Source organism: Uranotaenia lowii, unplaced genomic scaffold, assembly GCF_029784155.1.
Source record: "Uranotaenia lowii strain MFRU-FL unplaced genomic scaffold, ASM2978415v1 HiC_scaffold_212, whole genome shotgun sequence".
NCBI classification, from domain to species: Eukaryota; Metazoa; Arthropoda; class Insecta; order Diptera; family Culicidae; genus Uranotaenia; species Uranotaenia lowii.
Genome location: NW_026598105.1, coordinates 6,869 through 27,991, shown reverse-complemented (window position 1 = coordinate 27,991; position 21,123 = coordinate 6,869). Strand labels below are relative to the sequence as shown.

The following is a 21,123-nucleotide window of genomic DNA, read 5'->3' as shown; positions in this document are numbered from 1 at the left end:
GGATCACAACTTTAAAATGCGTTTTTTGGCCTTTCTAAGCGTTATTTCGTGATTTCAGCCGAAATTTGAGATCACAACTTTAAAATGCGTTTTCTGGCCTTTCTAAGCGTTATTTCGTGATTTGGACCTCAATTTGGGATCCCAACTTTAAAATGCGTTTTCTGGCCTTTCTAAGCGTTATTTCGTGATTTGGACCGAAATTTGGGATCCCAACTTTAAAATGCGTTTTCTGGCCTTTCTAAGCGTTATTTCGTGATTTGGACCGAAATTTGGGATCCCAACTTTAAAATGCGTTTTCTGGCCTTTCTAAGCGTTATTTCGTGATTTGGACCTCAATTTGGGATCACAACTTTAAAATGCGTTTTCTGGCCTTTCTAAGCGTTATTTCGTGATTTGGACCGAAATTTGGGATCCCAACTTTAAAATGCGTTTTCTGGCTTTTCTAAGCGTTATTTCGTGATTTGGACCTCAATTTGGGATCACAACTTTAAAATGCGTTTTCTGGCCTTTAAAAGCGTTATTTCGTGATTTGGACCGAATTTTGGAATCACAACTTTAAAATGCGTTTTCTGGCCTTTCTAAGCGTTATTTCGTGATTTGGACCTCAATTTGGGATCACAACTTTAAAATGCGTTTTCTGGCCTTTCTAAGCGTTATTTCGTGATTTGGACCGAAATTTGGGATCCCAACTTTAAAATGCGTTTTCTGGCCTTTCTAAGCGTTATATCGTGATTTGGACCTCAATTTGGGATCACAACTTTAAAATGCGTTTTCTGGCCTTTCTAAGCGTTATTTCGTGATTTGGAACGAAATTTGGGTTCACAACTTTAAAATGCGTTTTCTGGCCTTTCTAAGCGTTATTTCGTGATTTGGACCGAAATTTGGGATCACAACTTTAAAATGCGTTTTCTGGCCTTTCTAAGCGTTATTTCGTGATTTGGACCTCAATTTGGGATCACAACTTTAAAATGCGTTTTCTGGCCTTTAAAAGCGTTATTTCGTGATTTGGACCGAATTTTGGAATCACAACTTTAAAAAGCGTTTTCTGGCCTTTCTAAGCGTTATTTCGTGATTTGGACCTCAATTTGGGATCACAACTTTAAAATGCGTTTTCTGGCCTTTCTAAGCGTTATTTCGTGATTTGGACCTCAAATTGGGATCACAACTTTAAAATGCGATTTCTGGCCTTTCTAAGCGTTATTTCGTGTTTTGGACCGAAATTTGGGATCACAACTTTAAAATGCGTTTTCTGGCCTTTCTAAGCGTTATTTCGTGATTTGGACCTCAAATTGGGATCACAACTTTAAAATGCGATTTCTGGCCTTTCTAAGCGTTATTTCGTGTTTTGGACCGAAATTTGGGATCACAAGTTTAAAAAGCGTTTTCTGGCCTTTCTAAGCGTTATTTCGTGATTTCAGCCGAAATTTGAGATCCCAACTTTAAAATGCGTTTTCTGGCCTTTCTAAGCGTTATTTCGTGATTTCAGCCGAAATTTGGGTTCACAACTTTAAAATGCGTTTTCTGGCCTTTCTAAGCGTTATTTCGTGATTTGGACCGAATTTTGGAATCACAACTTTAAAATGCGATTTCTGGCCTTTGTAAGCGATATTTCGTGATTTGGACCGAAATTTGGGATCACAACTTTAAAATGCGTTTTTTGGCCTTTCTAAGCGTTATTTCGTGATTTCAGCCGAAATTTGAGATCCCAACTTTAAAATGCGTTTTCTGGCCTTTCTAAGCGTTATTTCGTGATTTGGACCTCAATTGGGGATCCCAACTTTAAAATGCGTTTTCTGGCCTTTCTAAGCGTTATTTCGTGATTTGGACCTCAATTTGGGATCACAACTTTAAAATGCGTTTTCTGGCCTTTAAAAGCGTTATTTCGTGATTTGGACCGAATTTTGGAATCACAACTTTAAAATGCGTTTTCTGGCCTTTCTAAGCGTTATTTCGTGATTTGGACCTCAATTTGGGATCACAACTTTAAAATGCGATTTCTGGCCTTTCTAAGCGTTATTTCGTGTTTTGGACCGAAATTTGGGATCACAACTTTAAAATGCGTTTTCTGGCCTTTCTAAGCGTTATTTCGTGATTTGGACCTCAAATTGGGATCACAACTTTAAAATGCGATTTCTGGCCTTTCTAAGCGTTATTTCGTGTTTTGGACCGAAATTTGGGATCACAACTTTAAAATGCGTTTTCTGGCCTTTCTAAGCGTTATTTCGTGATTTGGACCTCAATTTGGGATCCAAACTTTAAAATGCGTTTTCTGGCCTTTCTAAGCGTTATTTCGTGATTTGGACCTCAATTTGGGATCCCAACTTTAAAATGCGTTTTCTGGCCTTTCTAAGCGTTATTTCGTGATTTGGACCTCAAATTGGGATCACAACTTTAAAATGCGATTTCTGGCCTTTCTAAGCGTTATTTCGTGTTTTGGACCGAAATTTTGGATCACAACTTTAAAATGCGTTTTCTGGCCTTTCTAAGCGTTATTTCGTGATTTGAACCTCAATTTGGGATCCCAACTTTAAAATGCGTTTTCTGGCCTTTCTAAGCGTTATATCGTGATTTGGACCGAAATTTGGGATCACAACTTTAAAATGCGTTTTCTGGCCTTTCTAAGCGTTATTTCGTGATTTGGACCGAAATTTGGGATCACAACTTTAAAATGCGTTTTCTGGCCTTTCTAAGCGTTATTTCGTGATTTGGACCTCAAATTGGGATCACAACTTTAAAATGCGATTTCTGGCCTTTCTAAGCGTTATTTCGTGTTTTGGACCTCAATTTGGGATCCCAACTTTAAAATGCGTTTTCTGGCCTTTCTAAGCGTTATTTCGTGATTTGGACCGAAATTTGGGATCCCAACTTTAAAATGCGTTTTCTGGCCTTTCTAAGCGTTATTTCGTGATTTGGACCTCAATTTGGGATCCCAACTTTAAAATGCGTTTTCTGGCCTTTCTAAGCGTTATATCGTGATTTGGACCGAAATTTGGGATCCCAACTTTAAAATGCGTTTTCTGGCCTTTCTAAGCGTTATTTCGTGATTTGGACCGAAATTTGGGATCACAACTTTAAAATGCGTTTTCTGGCCTTTCTAAGCGTTATTTCGTGATTTGGACCTCAAATTGGGATCACAACTTTAAAATGCGATTTCTGGCCTTTCTAAGCGTTATTTCGTGTTTTGGACCTCAATTTGGGATCCCAACTTTAAAATGCGTTTTCTGGCCTTTCTAAGCGTTATTTCGTGATTTGGACCGAAATTTGGGATCCCAACTTTAAAATGCGTTTTCTGGCCTTTCTAAGCGTTATTTCGTGATTTGGACCTCAATTTGGGATCACAACTTTAAAATGCGTTTTCTGGCCTTTAAAAGCGTTATTTCGTGATTTGGACCGAATTTTGGAATCACAACTTTAAAATGCGTTTTCTGGCCTTTCTAAGCGTTATTTCGTGATTTGGACCTCAATTTGGGATCACAACTTTAAAATGCGTTTTCTGGCCTTTAAAAGCGTTATTTCGTGATTTCAGCCGAAATTTGAGATCCCAACTTTAAAATGCGTTTTCTGGCCTTTCTAAGCGTTATTTCGTGATTTGGACCTCAATTTGGGATCACAACTTTAAAATGCGTTTTCTGGCCTTTAAAAGCGTTATTTCGTGATTTCAGCCGAAATTTGGGATCCCAACTTTAAAATGCGTTTTCTGGCCTTTCTAAGCGTTATTTCGTGATTTGGACCGAAATTTGGGATCACAACTTTAAAATGCGTTTTCTGGCCTTTCTAAGCGTTATTTCGTGATTTGGACCTCAATTTGGGATCACAACTTTAAAATGCGTTTTCTGGCCTTTAAAAGCGTTATTTCGTGATTTGGACCGAATTTTGGAATCACAACTTTAAAATGCGTTTTCTGGCCTTTCTTAGAGATATTTCGTGATTTGGACCTCAATTTGGGATCACAACTTTAAAATGCGATGTCTGGCCTTTGTAAGCGATATTTCGTGATTTGGACCGAAATTTGGGATCACAACTTTAAAATGCGTTTTTTGGCCTTTCTAAGCGTTATTTCGTGATTTCAGCCGAAATTTGAGATCCCAACTTTAAAATGCGTTTTCTGGCCTTTCTAAGCGTTATTTCGTGATTTGGACCTCAATTTGGGATCCCAACTTTAAAATGCGTTTTCTGGCCTTTCTAAGCGTTATTTCGTGATTTGGACCTCAATTTGGGATCACAACTTTAAAATGCGTTTTCTGGCCTTTAAAAGCGTTATTTCGTGATTTGGACCGAATTTTGGAATCACAACTTTAAAATGCGTTTTCTGGCCTTTCTAAGCGTTATTTCGTGATTTGGACCTCAATTTGGGATCACAACTTTAAAATGCGTTTTCTGGCCTTTAAAAGCGTTATTTCGTGATTTGGACCGAAATTTGGATCACAACTTTAAAATGCGTTTTCTGGCCTTTCTAAGCGTTATTTCGTGATTTGGACCAAAATTTGGGATCACAACTTTAAAATGCGTTTTCTGGCCTTTCTAAGCGTTATTTCGTGATTTGGACCTCAATTTGGGATCCCAACTTTAAAATGCGTTTTCTGGCTTTTCTTAGCGTTATTTCGTGTTTGGACCGAAATTTGGGATCCCAACTTTAAAATGCGTTTTCTGGCCTTTCTAAGCGTTATTTCGTGATTTGGACCTCAATTTGGGATCCAAACTTTAAAATGCGTTTTCTGGCCTTTCTAAGCGTTATATCGTGATTTGGACCGAAATTTGGGATCCCAACTTTAAAATGCGTTTTCTGGCCTTTCTAAGCGTTATTTCGTGATTTGGACCGAAATTCGGGATCCCAACTTTAAAATGCGTTTTCTGGCCTTTCTAAGCGTTATTTCGTGATTTGGACCTCAATTTGGGATCCAAACTTTAAAATGCGTTTTCTGGCCTTTCTAAGCGTTATATCGTGATTTGGACCTCAATTTGGGATCACAACTTTAAAATGCGTTTTCTGGCCTTTCTAAGCGTTATTTCGTGATTTGGACCGAAATTTGGGATCCCAACTTTAAAATGCGTTTTCTGGCTTTTCTTAGCGTTATTTCGTGATTTGGACCGAAATTTGGGATCACAACTTTAAAATGCGATGTCTGGCCTTTGTAAGCGATATTTCGTGATTTGGACCGAAATTTGGGATCACAACTTTAAAATGCGTTTTTTGGCCTTTCTAAGCGTTATTTCGTGATTTCAGCCGAAATTTGAGATCCCAACTTTAAAATGCGTTTTCTGGCCTTTGTAAGCGATATTTCGTGATTTGGACCTCAATTTGGGATCCCAACTTTAAAATGCGTTTTCTGGCCTTTCTAAGCGTTATTTCGTGATTTGGACCTCAATTTGGGATCACAACTTTAAAATGCGTTTTCTGGCCTTTAAAAGCGTTATTTCGTGCTTTGGACCGAATTTTGGAATCACAACTTTAAAATGCGTTTTCTGGCCTTTCTAAGCGTTATTTCGTGATTTGGACCTCAATTTGGGATCACAACTTTAAAATGCGTTTTCTGGCCTTTAAAAGCGTTATTTCGTGATTTGGTCCGAATTTTGCAATCACAACTTTAAAATGCGTTTTCTGGCCTTTCTAAGCGTTATTTCGTGATTTGGACCTCAATTTGGGATCACAACTTTAAAATGCGTTTTCTGGCTTTTCTTAGCGTTATTTCGTGTTTGGACCGAAATTTAGGATCCCAACTTTAAAATGCGTTTTCTGGCCTTTCTAAGCGTTATTTCGTGTTTTGGACCGAAATTTGGGATCACAACTTTAAAATGCGTTTTCTGGCCTTTCTAAGCGTTATTTCGTGTTTTGGACCGAAATTTGGGATCACAACTTTAAAATGCGATTTCTGGCCTTTCTAAGCGTTATTTCGTGATTTGGACCTCAAATTGGGATCACAACTTTAAAATGCGATTTCTGGCCTTTCTAAGCGTTATTTCGTGTTTTGGACCGAAATTTGGGATCCCAACTTTAAAATGCGTTTTCTGGCCTTTCTAAGCGTTATTTCGTGTTTTGGACCGAAATTTGGGATCACAACTTTAAAATGCGTTTTCTGGCCTTTCTAAGCGTTATTTCGTGTTTTGGACCGAAATTTGGGATCACAACTTTAAAATGCGTTTTCTGGCCATTCTAAGCGTTATTTCGTGATTTGGACCTCAAATTGGGATCACAACTTTAAAATGCGATTTCTGACCTTTGTAAGCGTTATTTCGTGTTTTGGACCGAAATTTGGGATCCCAACTTTAAAATGCGTTTTCTGGCCTTTCTAAGCGTTATTTCGTGATTTGGACCGAAATTTGGGATCACAACTTTAAAATGCGTTTTCTGGCCTTTCTAAGCGTTATTTCGTGTTTTGGACCGAAATTTGGGATCACAACTTTAAAATGCGTTTTCTGGCCATTCTAAGCGTTATTTCGTGATTTGGACCTCAAATTGGGATCACAACTTTAAAATGCGATTTCTGGCCTTTGTAAGCGTTATTTCGTGATTTGGACCGAATTTTGCAATCACAACTTTAAAATGCGTTTTCTGGCCTTTCTAAGCGTTATTTCGTGATTTGGACCTCAATTTGGGATCACAACTTTAAAATGCGTTTTCTGGCTTTTCTTAGCGTTATTTCGTGTTTGGACCGAAATTTGGGATCCCAACTTTAAAATGCGTTTTCTGGCCTTTCTAAGCGTTATTTCGTGATTTGGACCTCAAATTGGGATCACAACTTTAAAATGCGATTTCTGGCCTTTCTAAGCGTTATTTCGTGATTTGGACCTCAAATTGGGATCACAACTTTAAAATGCGATTTCTGGCCTTTCTAAGCGTTATTTCGTGTTTTGGACCGAAATTTGGGATCACAACTTTAAAATGCGTTTTCTGGCCTTTCTAAGCGTTATTTCGTGATTTGGACCGAAATTTGGGATCACAACTTAAAAATGCGTTTTCTGGCCTTTCTAAGCGTTATTTCGTGATTTGGACCTCAATTTGGGATCCCAACTTTAAAATGCGTTTTCTGGCTTTTCTTAGCGTTATTTCGTGTTTGGATCGAAATTTGGGATCCCAACTTTAAAATGCGTTTTCTGGCCTTTCTAAGCGTTATTTCGTGATTTGGACCGAAATTTGGGATCCCAACTTTAAAATGCGTTTTCTGGCCTTTCTAAGCGTTATTTCGTGATTTGGACCGAAATTCGGGATCCCAACTTTAAAATGCGTTTTCTGGCCTTTCTAAGCATTTTTCGTGATTTGGACCGATATTTGGGATCACAACTTTAAAATGCGTTTTCTGGCCTTTCTAAGCGTTATTTCGTGATTTGGACCTCAAATTGGGATCACAACTTTAAAATGCGTTTTCTGGCCTTTCTAAGCGTTATTTCGTGATTTGGATCGAAATTTGGGATCCCAACTTTAAAATGCGTTTTCTGGCCTTTCTAAGCGTTATTTCGTGATTTGGACCGAAATTTGGGATCACAACTTTAAAATGCGTTTCTGGCCTTTGTAAGCGTTATTTCGTGATTTGGACCGAAATTCGGGATCCCAACTTTAAAATGCGTTTTCTGGCCTTTCTAAGCATTTTTTCGTGATTTGGACCAAAATTTGGAATCACAACTTTAAAATGCGTTTTCTGGCCTTTCTTAGCGTTATTTCGTGATTTGGACCGAAATTTGGGATCCCAACTTTAAAATGCGTTTTCTGGCCTTTCTAAGCGTTATTTCGTGATTTGGACCTCAATTTGGGATCCCAACTTTAAAATGCGTTTTCTGGCCTTTCTAAGCGTTATTTCGTGATTTGGACCGAAATTTGGGATCACAACTTTAAAATGCGTTTTCTGGCCTTTCTAAGCGTTATTTCGTGATTTGGACCTCAATTTGGGATCACAACTTTAAAATGCGTTTTCTGGCCTTTCTAAGCGTTATTTCGTGTTTTGGACCGAAATTTGGGATCAAAACTTTAAAATGCGATTTCTGGCCTTTCTAAGCGTTATTTCGTGTTTGGACCGAAATTTGGGATCCCAACTTTAAAATGCGTTTTCTGGCCTTTCTAAGCGTTATTTCGTGTTTTGGACCGAAATTTGGGATCACAACTTTAAAATGCGTTTTCTGGCTTTTCTTAGCGTTATTTCGTGTTTGGACCGAAATTTGGGATCCCAACTTTAAAATGCGTTTTCTGGCCTTTCTAAGCGTTATTTCGTGATTTGGACCGAAATTTGGGATCAAAACTTTAAAATGCGATTTCTGGCCTTTCTAAGCGTTATTTCGTGTTTGGACCGAAATTTGGGATCCCAACTTTAAAATGCGTTTTCTGGCCTTTCTAAGCGTTATTTCGTGATTTGGACCGAAATTTGGGATCACAACTTTAAAATGCGTTTTCTGGCCTTTCTAAGCGTTATTTCGTGTTTTGGACCGAAATTTGGGATCACAACTTTAAAATGCGTTTTCTGGCCATTCTAAGCGTTATTTCGTGATTTGGACCTCAAATTGGGATCACAACTTTAAAATGCGATTTCTGACCTTTGTAAGCGTTATTTCGTGTTTTGGACCGAAATTTGGGATCCCAACTTTAAAATGCGTTTTCTGGCCTTTCTAAGCGTTATTTCGTGATTTGGACCGAAATTTGGGATCACAACTTTAAAATGCGTTTTCTGGCCTTTCTAAGCGTTATTTCGTGTTTTGGACCGAAATTTGGGATCACAACTTTAAAATGCGTTTTCTGGCCATTCTAAGCGTTATTTCGTGATTTGGACCTCAAATTGGGATCACAACTTTAAAATGCGATTTCTGGCCTTTGTAAGCGTTATTTCGTGATTTGGACCGAATTTTGCAATCACAACTTTAAAATGCGTTTTCTGGCCTTTCTAAGCGTTATTTCGTGATTTGGACCTCAATTTGGGATCACAACTTTAAAATGCGTTTTCTGGCTTTTCTTAGCGTTATTTCGTGTTTGGACCGAAATTTGGGATCCCAACTTTAAAATGCGTTTTCTGGCCTTTCTAAGCGTTATTTCGTGATTTGGACCTCAAATTGGGATCACAACTTTAAAATGCGATTTCTGGCCTTTCTAAGCGTTATTTCGTGATTTGGACCTCAAATTGGGATCACAACTTTAAAATGCGATTTCTGGCCTTTCTAAGCGTTATTTCGTGTTTTGGACCGAAATTTGGGATCACAACTTTAAAATGCGTTTTCTGGCCTTTCTAAGCGTTATTTCGTGATTTGGACCGAAATTTGGGATCACAACTTAAAAATGCGTTTTCTGGCCTTTCTAAGCGTTATTTCGTGATTTGGACCTCAATTTGGGATCCCAACTTTAAAATGCGTTTTCTGGCTTTTCTTAGCGTTATTTCGTGTTTGGATCGAAATTTGGGATCCCAACTTTAAAATGCGTTTTCTGGCCTTTCTAAGCGTTATTTCGTGATTTGGACCGAAATTTGGGATCCCAACTTTAAAATGCGTTTTCTGGCCTTTCTAAGCGTTATTTCGTGATTTGGACCGAAATTCGGGATCCCAACTTTAAAATGCGTTTTCTGGCCTTTCTAAGCATTTTTCGTGATTTGGACCGATATTTGGGATCACAACTTTAAAATGCGTTTTCTGGCCTTTCTAAGCGTTATTTCGTGATTTGGACCTCAAATTGGGATCACAACTTTAAAATGCGTTTTCTGGCCTTTCTAAGCGTTATTTCGTGATTTGGATCGAAATTTGGGATCCCAACTTTAAAATGCGTTTTCTGGCCTTTCTAAGCGTTATTTCGTGATTTGGACCGAAATTTGGGATCACAACTTTAAAATGCGTTTCTGGCCTTTGTAAGCGTTATTTCGTGATTTGGACCGAAATTCGGGATCCCAACTTTAAAATGCGTTTTCTGGCCTTTCTAAGCATTTTTTCGTGATTTGGACCAAAATTTGGAATCACAACTTTAAAATGCGTTTTCTGGCCTTTCTTAGCGTTATTTCGTGATTTGGACCGAAATTTGGGATCCCAACTTTAAAATGCGTTTTCTGGCCTTTCTAAGCGTTATTTCGTGATTTGGACCTCAATTTGGGATCCCAACTTTAAAATGCGTTTTCTGGCCTTTCTAAGCGTTATTTCGTGATTTGGACCGAAATTTGGGATCACAACTTTAAAATGCGTTTTCTGGCCTTTCTAAGCGTTATTTCGTGATTTGGACCTCAATTTGGGATCACAACTTTAAAATGCGTTTTCTGGCCTTTCTAAGCGTTATTTCGTGTTTTGGACCGAAATTTGGGATCAAAACTTTAAAATGCGATTTCTGGCCTTTCTAAGCGTTATTTCGTGTTTGGACCGAAATTTGGGATCCCAACTTTAAAATGCGTTTTCTGGCCTTTCTAAGCGTTATTTCGTGTTTTGGACCGAAATTTGGGATCACAACTTTAAAATGCGTTTTCTGGCTTTTCTTAGCGTTATTTCGTGTTTGGACCGAAATTTGGGATCCCAACTTTAAAATGCGTTTTCTGGCCTTTCTAAGCGTTATTTCGTGATTTGGACCGAAATTTGGGATCAAAACTTTAAAATGCGATTTCTGGCCTTTCTAAGCGTTATTTCGTGTTTGGACCGAAATTTGGGATCCCAACTTTAAAATGCGTTTTCTGGCCTTTCTAAGCGTTATTTCGTGATTTGGACCGAAATTTGGGATCACAACTTTAAAATGCGTTTTCTGGCCTTTGTAAGCGATATTTCGTGATTTGGACCGAAATTCGGGATCCCAACTTTAAAATGCGTTTTCTGGCCTTTCTAAGCATTTTTTCGTGATTTGGACCAAAATTTGGAATCACAACTTTAAAATGCGTTTTCTGGCCTTTCTAAGCGTTATTTCGTGTTTGGACCGAAATTTGGGATCCCAACTTTAAAATGCGTTTTCTGGCCTTTCTAAGCGTTATTTCGTGTTTTGGACCGAAATTTGGGATCACAACTTTAAAATGCGTTTTCTGGCTTTTCTTAGCGTTATTTCGTGTTTGGACCGAAATTTGGGATCCCAACTTTAAAATGCGTTTTCTGGCCTTTCTAAGCGTTATTTCGTGATTTGGACCGAAATTTGGGATCAAAACTTTAAAATGCGATTTCTGGCCTTTCTAAGCGTTATTTCGTGTTTGGACCGAAATTTGGGATCCCAACTTTAAAATGCGTTTTCTGGCCTTTCTAAGCGTTATTTCGTGATTTGGACCGAAATTTGGGATCCCAACTTTAAAATGCGTTTTCTGGCCTTTCTAAGCGTTATTTCGTGATTTGGACCAAAATTAGGAATCACAACTTTAAAATGCGTTTTCTGGCCTTTCTAAGCGTTATTTCGTGATTTGGACCGAAATTTGGATCACAACTTTAAAATGCGTTTTCTGGACTTTCTAAGCGTTATTTCGTGATTTGGACCAAAATTTGGGATCACAACTTTAAAATGCGTTTTCTGGCCTTTCTAAGCGTTATTTCGTGATTTGGACCTCAATTTGGGATCCCAACTTTAAAATGCGTTTTCTGGCCTTTCTAAGCGTTATTTCGTGATTTGGACCGAAATTTGGGATCCCAACTTTAAAATGCGTTTTCTGGCCTTTCTAAGCGTTATTTCGTGATTTGGACCTCAATTTGGGATCCCAACTTTAAAATGCGTTTTCTGGCTTTTCTTAGCGTTATTTCGTGTTTGGACCGAAATTTGGGATCCCAACTTTAAAATGCGTTTTCTGGCCTTTCTAAGCGTTATTTCGTGATTTGGACCGAAATTTGGGATCCCAACTTTAAAATGCGTTTTCTGGCCTTTCTAAGCGTTATTTCGTGATTTGGACCGAAATTTGGGATCCCAACTTTAAAATGCGTTTTCTGGCCTTTCTAAGCGTTATTTCGTGATTTGGACCGAAATTTGGATCACAACTTTAAAATGCGTTTTCTGGACTTTCTAAGCGTTATTTCGTGATTTGGACCAAAATTTGGGATCACAACTTTAAAATGCGTTTTCTGGCCTTTCTAAGCGTTATTTCGTGATTTGGACCTCAATTTGGGATCCCAACTTTAAAATGCGTTTTCTGGCTTTTCTTAGCGTTATTTCGTGTTTGGACCGAAATTTGGGATCCCAACTTTAAAATGCGTTTTCTGGCCTTTCTAAGCGTTATTTCGTGATTTGGACCGAAATTTGGGATCCCAACTTTAAAATGCGTTTTCTGGCCTGTTGATGTACCACACTAAGCGCGATGTTATTATGTTAAACCCGAGAAGCAAAGGATCCCCAGAAAGAAGAGCGAAACAGCTGATGTTTCCAGCACTTAGATATAAGAACTAAACTAAGAAAAAACGGCATCAAAAATCACCATTTTCTCAAGCCAAAATCACTTTGTTCAGAATTGCCGGTAGAACTAGTCGTATCGACCCACTTACTAATTTAGAGAATATATGTTAAATGTAGTATTCGAGTAATAAAAGTTGTTTGATGTAGAAGTTGTTTTGAACCAAATAAAGTTGTACTTTTTGTGTAAATAAACTGTTGTACTAATGTGAAACCAAGTCGAAGTTATTACTTACCGCGGCAGAAGAAATTGTCATCACAACCAAGGATCACCCAGGCTACTCCCCAAGGAATCATCCAACCCAAGGTACCCACGGTTTAAAGGAAGGAACCCCCCCACATACAGTCCACTTAGGTTCAAGCAAGGGCTTGGACCGCACCCCAACATTTTGGTCCTTCGAACCGGATCACCAGCTGCCGTTCCCTGGAAGTAAAAATTTCTTCTGCATTCGCCATTGCACATCGCCAAGACAACACAAAACCGGTCATCAATCAACCACTGTTGGCTCACAATCATCATCATCTTCGCGCACTAATGCTAGCAACTCACGGGTGAGTTGGCTATTCCACGAGCTCACCAAACACCGGACCCCACCAACACTTCAAGCTATCGCCCCGTTTCATGAGAACGCTGCGTTTAGCAGAATTTGTTTGGCCACATTCGGAAGACGTTTTGGAAAAGGCTTTGGAGTTTCACACCGACATCAACTGGACTGCATCTTTGGCGGATTTAACTGGTTGTCCAGGTAAATAAATTGCACTTGCAGTCTATGTCCAGTCGATGCGTGGACCTCCTTGTTGTTTACTACATACCACTTTTCGTTTCCATTCGTAAACATTCCGGAGCTCGTATTGGTACGAGCCATCATCCAACTCACATCTACTTGGTTACAACACCGATCGCGCAAGATCACCACCACTGAAGTCAGCGGAGCAATCACCATCACCGAGATCGGCAAACTTATCACCACTACCGATCCATCAGTGACGACATCGATCGCCACACTTGGAGAAATTTCGAGCCGACGTCAAGGGTGACGTCATCACTGCCCAGCCAATTAAACCCCATTCACCGAGTCAATAAATTAACCATCCCGGCGGTTAATTTCTCAACTATTTCATCGGCAATTCATTCAACGGCTCCACTAACTAAACTAGAGTCACTTACCCGAAAAACACATCACCGTAAGGCACACCGTATCCAGAACCCCACACGATCCGTGATTTGAAGGTCACGGTCACAAGGCGAAAGGTCGCCATTACTGCTTTCACGGCCAAGTAGTTTCCGTGATACTTACCGCATCTTACGAGGATAACAGCAACCGATTTTCGTCATTCCGACACTCGAAACTTCGCACTTTTCGACCGAATTACCCGCACAACGCGAAACCGACGGCTTTTTTCCGAACACGGCCACGTTCGGTCAGGTTAGTGGCATTTATCTCCGTTCCGTTTTACAAACAACCAGCCGATGCTGGATTTCACCCGATACTGATCGTACCATTATCATCTTACGAACACAACTGTATGGTGCGTCGAACATATTGATTGAGTGTTGATGTTCGAAATCGGAAGGAAGTTTTTGTGAGCAAAGGTGCCCACAAGTGCATTCTTCCGAATTTATTGCACTGGCCTGCATTAAAGAGTACACTGTTCAACACAATTTGGTACTCATGCAACTTTGAAATAATTCAGCGCAACTTATTTTTCGGTGAGGTTAGTAGAACCAAATAGTACACGTCCTGCCGAAGCTTTATTACAAGAGCAAATATTACAACAATTTTTATCCTGCCTACCATCTCGTAAATCTGATCGAACTGAGTCCGAGCGAAAATAATAAAACCCGAGGCGCAATATTTGATCGAGCTATCCGAGGCGCAGTTCTACTCCTACGCATATTGGAAGCAAATTATCGATCTTTGGAATTCCGTACATGTAGAGGTGTGCAGCTTTAATTTCTTTAAAGTAAGTTAAGCTCTACAGAGTATATGTCCTTTGCCGAAGCTTGATTGAAATTGTAAACTACAACAAAAATTGTATTCTCGCCCGCAACCCCACTTATCTGATTGATACCGAGTCCTGCAACAACCTACACGCGTATTCAACCACGTTTTCCGAAGCATAATACCAGCCATAAAATCATTTTGCGAATTACCATTCAATTCTGGATTTGAAGGAGCTATCCTGTAGAGGGGCACAGCTTTAAGTTTTTTAAAGTAAGTTAAGCTCTACAGAGTATATGTTCCTTGCCGAAGCTTGAATAAGAATTGAATTCTAACGACGTGATTTTTTCTACCGTGAATCCTTGTGTGTAATCCGAAACCATGGCCACGACTGCCACCACGAGTTCGTCTTCGAGGAATCCACCACTCCGAAATCTCCAGACAAAGGTGAAGGCGTTGATGGAGATGTTTAAGTCCATAACCACTTTCGCGAGCACTCTGGGGGAGGTTTCTTCAGCCCAACAAATCCATGTTCGGCTGGAGAAGCTCAACGAATTGTGGGATCGAATCAACGACGCGCTGATTGAGGTTGAAATGCACGAGGAATATTCATCCAAGGAGGCCACTTGTTCGAATATACGCCAGGACTTCACCACCAAATACTACAACGCGAAGGCATCCATGTTGGAACGCATAAAGGAGTTGGAGGTCAATAGCAGCGTTTTGCATTCCACCAGAATTATGGACTCATCGATTCAACCGACCATCGAGCATGTAAGGCTACCGCAGATCAAACTGCAAACGTTTGACGGCGACATCGACCAGTGGCTGAGCTTCCGAGACCTGTATCTATCCCTGATCCACACCAAGGCGGACTTACCGGAGGTTGAGAAGTTCCACTACCTGAAGGGCTGTCTCACCGGAGAGGCGAGGGCTCTCATAGATCCGTTGGCGCTCACAAGAGTTAATTATCCAGTAGCTTGGGACATCTTAATGGCCAGGTACAACGACAGCAAGGTATTGAAGCGCAGGCAGATTGGGAACCTGTTCAAACTACCCAAGGTGACTAAGGAGTCGGCCGTTGATATCCAGACACTACTGGAAGGGTTCGAACGCGTCGTGCAGACCCTGGACCAGTTAGTCAAACCGGAGGAGTACAAGGACCTGCTGTTGTTGGAAATGCTGTGCTCCAGGTTGGACCCAACAACACGTCGTGCATGGGAAGAACATAGCGCTAATCAAGAGCAGGACAAGGTAGCAGATCTTACTCAGTTCCTCCAAACTCGTGTGAAAATCCTAGCATCGCTCCCGCCTAAGGCGCACGAGAATAAACCGGAAGTTTTTCAATGGCAGAAGAAAAACAACGCTCCCAGAACGAGTCACAGCGCAACCCAGATGATGGCCGGAAGCTGCATCGCATGTCCAGAATCCCATTTGCTGTACACATGCCCTATGTTTCTGAGGTTGAGCGCTTCCGCTCGAGACAAGCTGCTGCGACAAAATTCCCTGTGCAGAAACTGTTTTCGGCGTGGCCACCAAGCTTCGGATTGCAGATCGAACCAGGTTTGTCGCAGATGCAGAGGAAAACACCATACCCTAGTCTGCTTTCGAGACGATGGCGGAAACACCAATAATCGAGTTACACAATCCTTTGCACCCGCTCTAAATCCCAACCAAACCACACCAGCAGCCAACTCGGGGTCAGTTTCATCAAACATGGCCAGGAGTCATTCGTCAACAGTGCTGCTAGCTACAGCGGTCGTCTTAGTGGAAGACGACACAGGCAAGGTTTTCCAAGCGCGGGCTCTACTGGACTCGGGCTCGGAGTGCAATTTCATGACAGAGGGGCTCTGTCAACGCATGAAGGTGTCTCGTAGGCGTTCGAACATTTCCGTCCTTGGGATTGGCCAATCTAACACCAGCGTCAAACATCAAGTGTCAGCGGTTATTAGGTCAAGAATGTCAAACTTTTCTCGGTCGATGGATTTCCTTCTTCTACCCAAGGTCACAGCGGATCTCCCTACAACCAGCGTGGCGGTTTCCTCTTGGCAGTTTCCACAAGGTGTGGAGCTAGCCGACCCGGCATTTTTTAAATCGAAATCCTTGGATATGGTGCTAGGAATACAGCACTTCTTCTCATTTTTCCCGAGCCATGCTAAAATTCCATTGGGAGAAGGTTTACCAATGCTGATAGAATCAGTATTCGGTTGGTTGGTAACAGGATCCGTGGAGAACCAAGGTTCTACTTCCCGCATCGCTTGCAATACGGCTGCAAGGGTAGATTTGGATGAACTTCTCACTCGTTTTTGGTCATGTGAAGAGATAGGGTCTCTGAACAATTATTCCCCGGAAGAACAACGTTGCGAGGCGCAGTTTGTTCTAACCAAGTGCAGAAGTTCCGATGGGCGATACACCGTTGCGTTGCCAAAGGACGAGAAGGTATTGGCAACCATTGGCGAGTCCCGGGAGATAGCTTTCCGTCGACTTCAATCCCTGGAACGTAGACTGGAAAAGGAGCCAGAACTACGTCAACACTACCACGGTTTTATGGAGGAATACTTGGAGCTTGGACACATGCGCAGGGCGGATGTGGGTCCAGAAAAGCGGTTTTACCTTCCCCATCATCCAGTCATAAAGCAGGCTAGCACAACCACCAAGGTACGAGTTGTGTTCGACGCATCGGCTAAAAGTAGCAGCGGCATATCCCTCAACGAGGCGTTATTGGTTGGACCCGTAATCCAGGACGAGCTTCGTGCTCTCATTATGCGTAGTCGGATGAAACAAATCATGGTGGTAGCGGATATCGAGAAGATGTTCAGACAGATCGGAATTCATGAAGCGGATATGCCCTGGCAGAGCATCCTTTGGAGAGCTGACCCCAAGAAGGAAGTTGAAACCTTTGAATTAGCCACCGTTACGTACGGAACGAAACCTGCGCCATTCTTAGCGACCAGAACGTTGAAACAACTAGCCATCGACGAGCATCATCGATTCCCAGCGGCATCCAAGGCATTGGAGGAGGACGTTTACATGGACGATGTAATAACCGGTACGGATCTAGAAGAAGATGCTGTCAAGTTGTGTGTAGATCTCATCAAGTTGACGAGTAGCGGAGGTTTTCGTCTAAGGAAGTTCGCATCCAATTCAGCTGCGGCCTTGAGAGAGGTGGATTCGGAAGATCTGGCCCTACAACAAACCGAAGAGATAAATCTAGATCCTGATCCAGCAGTAAAGACCCTCGGATTGGTTTGGCTCCCACGCACCGATCACTTTCGGTTCAATTTCAACATTGTAAGAGTTCCCATGGACGAGCGATTATCCAAACGAAAAATACTGTCAGCCATAGCTATGCTATTCGATCCCCTGGGACTTGTAGGAGCGGTAACAGCTAGTGCGAAAATCTTCATGCAGCGTTTGTGGCGACTACAAGAAGACGGTAACAGATTAGACTGGGATCATCCTGTACCGGTGAACGTAGAACAAGAGTGGCGAAATTTCTACGACCAATTACCTATCCTGAACGCTCTTAAGATTCAACGTTGTGCAATCATTCGTAATGCAATCAAGGTGGAATTGCATTTCTTTTCGGATGCATCGGAGCGCGCGTATGGGGCGTGCGCATATATAAGGAGCGTCGACGTCGATGGAAAGTCCTACGTATGTCTACTAGCATCGAAATCCAAGGTGGCACCGCTGAAATGTCAATCCATTCCGAGACTGGAGCTTTGCGGAGCACTTTTGTCGGCGGAACTATCCAGCAAGGTACGGGCGGCGGTTAAGATGCAGGTCGACATGCATTTTTGGACGGATTCAACGTGTGTTCTTCAGTGGTTGAAGGCAATCCCGTCTACATGGTCAACATTCGTGGCTAACCGTGTTGCGAAAATACAAACCATTACCGAAAACTATCCTTGGAGACACGTTCCTGGCTTGCAGAATCCAGCAGACCTCATCTCACGTGGTATGGACCCAGAACAGATAGAGGGATGCGACCTTTGGTGGAAGGGCCCTGAATGGTTAGGGCAAAGTCATTTCCCGGAGCAGCCAAGAACCCTGGAATCACAAGTAGCTGAAGAGGAAGTCCGTCGTTCAGCACACCCAGCCGCCAGTTGTGTAGCACATTTTGGAGAAGAGTATGTGCTAAAATTCTCGTCCTTCACTAAACTTATACGCAGCACCGCATACTGGATGCGACTTATGCGTATACTGAGAAAGTCCGAAGACAACCGCAGCAGTTTACTGACCGTAGAAGAGTTGAGAGATGCAGAGTTTGCAATTATTCGTCGTATCCAACAAGAATCTTTCCCTAATGAGTGGAAGGCTTTAACGAAGAAAGAAGCTGTTCATCGAAGTTCATCGCTGAGATGGTTCACCCCACACATATCATCGGACGGCCTAATTCGTGTTGGAGGAAGATTAGGCAGATCACTGGAATCGGAAGATACGAAGCACCCGATTGTGCTTCCAGCAAAACACCCGTTCACTACGATGCTATACGAATACTACCATATCAAGCTTCTACACGCCGGTTCTCAACTACTTCTTAGTACAGTTAGGCTGAAGTATTGGCCTCTCGGAGGCAGAAATATTCCGCGACAAGTTGTACATAAGTGTATGAAATGCTTCCGCTCGAAACCAAATCCAATTGAGCAATTTATGGGTGAGTTACCCCAAGCACGCGTTACAGTAGCTCGAGCCTTTTCAAGGACAGGCGTCGACTATTTCGGACCCATATATGTACGTCAAGCTCCCAGAAGACCAGCGGTCAAATCTTATGTGTCGGTTTTCATCTGCCTTTGTACGAAAGCGGTTCATCTAGAACTTGTATCCGACTTATCAACAGATCGTTTCCTTCAAGCCTTACGGCGGTTCATCGGAAGAAGAGGCTACTGTTCCGATATCTATTCGGACAATGGAACGAATTTCGTCGGAGCACGGAGCTACCTTCGAGAACTACTAAAGTTGCAACGCAGTGATCAGCATAAAGAAGCAGTTTCGAAGGAGTGTGTCAACAACCATATCCAATGGCACTTCATACCACCAGCCGCGCCCCATTTCGGAGGACTTTGGGAAGCAGCGGTTAGATCAGCCAAAAAACATCTCCTGAAGGTTCTAGGGGAAAATCCTATCCCGTTCGAAGACATGACTACGCTCTTGGTACAGGTGGAAAATTGTCTCAACTCGAGACCAATCACAGCTTTAACAGATGATCCGGACAACCTCGAACCCCTTACACCAGGACATTTCCTTATCGGAGAACCATTTCAACAGCTGCCTGACAGAAGTTACCGTGAAGTACCCATGAACAGATTGAATCAGAGTCAGACATTGCAGAAGCGGCTTCAACACTTTTGGGATCGTTGGAGAGTTGAGTACTTGACACAACTTCAGGGGCGGTTTAAAAGATGGAAGAAGCCGATCGATGTTAAGGCTGGACAGTTGGTGATCATCAAAGAGGATAATTTGCCGCCAAGTCGTTGGAAGATGGGCAGAATAGAACAAGTTCATCCTGGAGCTGATGGAGTCGTGAGGGTGGTAACCTTGAAAACAGCATCAGGACCTTCTACGCGACCGGTAGAAAAACTTTGTTTTTTGCCAGCAGCATCTCAACCAGAAGACAATCAAGCTTAGTTTCTCGGAGATTCAGAACGATCAGTTGCACCCACCCTTGTGTTCGCGAGATTCTTTTCTTTATTTTTAGGTTCAGAAATTCGAGCGATTTCAGGATGGGCCGGGATGTTGATGTACCACACTAAGCGCGATGTTATTATGTTAAACCCGAGAAGCAAAGGATCCCCAGAAAGAAGAGCGAAACAGCTGATGTTTCCAGCACTTAGATATAAGAACTAAACTAAGAAAAAACGGCATCAAAAATCACCATTTTCTCAAGCCAAAATCACTTTGTTCAGAATTGCCGGTAGAACTAGTCGTATCGACCCACTTACTAATTTAGAGAATATATGTTAAATGTAGTATTCGAGTAATAAAAGTTGTTTGATGTAGAAGTTGTTTTGAACCAAATAAAGTTGTACTTTTTGTGTAAATAAACTGTTGTACTAATGTGAAACCAAGTCGAAGTTATTACTTACCGCGGCAGAAGAAATTGTCATCACAACCAAGGATCACCCAGGCTACTCCCCAAGGAATCATCCAACCCAAGGTACCCACGGTTTAAAGGAAGGAACCCCCCCACATACAGTCCACTTAGGTTCAAGCAAGGGCTTGGACCGCACCCCAACATGGCCTTTCTAAGCGTTATTTCGTGATTTGGACCGAAATTTGGGATCCCAACTTTAAAATGCGTTTTCTGGCCTTTCTAAGCGTTATTTCGTGATTTGGACCGAAATTTGGATCACAACTTTAAAATGCGTTTTCTGGCCTTTCTAAGCGTTATTTCGTGATTTGGACCTCAATTTGGGATCCCAACTTTAAAATGCGTTTTCTGGCTTTTCCTAGCGTTATTTCGTGTTTGGACCGAAATTTGGGATCCCAACTTTAAAATGCGTTTTCTGGCCTTTCTAAGCGTTATTTCGTGATTTGGACCGAAATTTGGGATCACAACTTTAAAATGCGTTTTCTGGCCTTTCTAAGCGTTATTTCGTGATTTGGACCTCAATTTGGGATCACAACTTTAAAATGCGTTTTCTGGCCTTTAAAAGCGTTATTTCGTGATTTGGACCGAATTTTGCAATCACAACTTTAAAATGCGTTTTCTGGCCTTTCTAAGCGTTATTTCGTGATTTGGACCTCAATTTGGGATCACAACTTTAAAATGCGTTTTCTGGCCTTTCTAAGCGTTATTTCGTGATTTGGACCGAAATTTGGATCACAACTTTAAAATGCGTTTTCTGGCCTTTCTAAGCGTTATTTCGTGATTTGGACCGA

At 41.6% G+C, this 21,123-nt stretch overlaps 1 protein-coding gene across 1 annotated transcript; it reads left to right on the top strand.

Moving 5' to 3' along the window:
• Nucleotides 1-14,619: 14,619 nt before the first annotated feature.
• On the top strand, nt 14,620-19,869 carry LOC129759623 (uncharacterized). The gene has a single exon (XM_055757116.1). It carries the CDS (start codon nt 14,620-14,622, stop codon nt 19,867-19,869), a length of 5,250 nt encoding a protein of 1,749 aa, XP_055613091.1.
• The last annotated feature ends 1,254 nt before the right edge of the window (nt 19,870-21,123 follow it).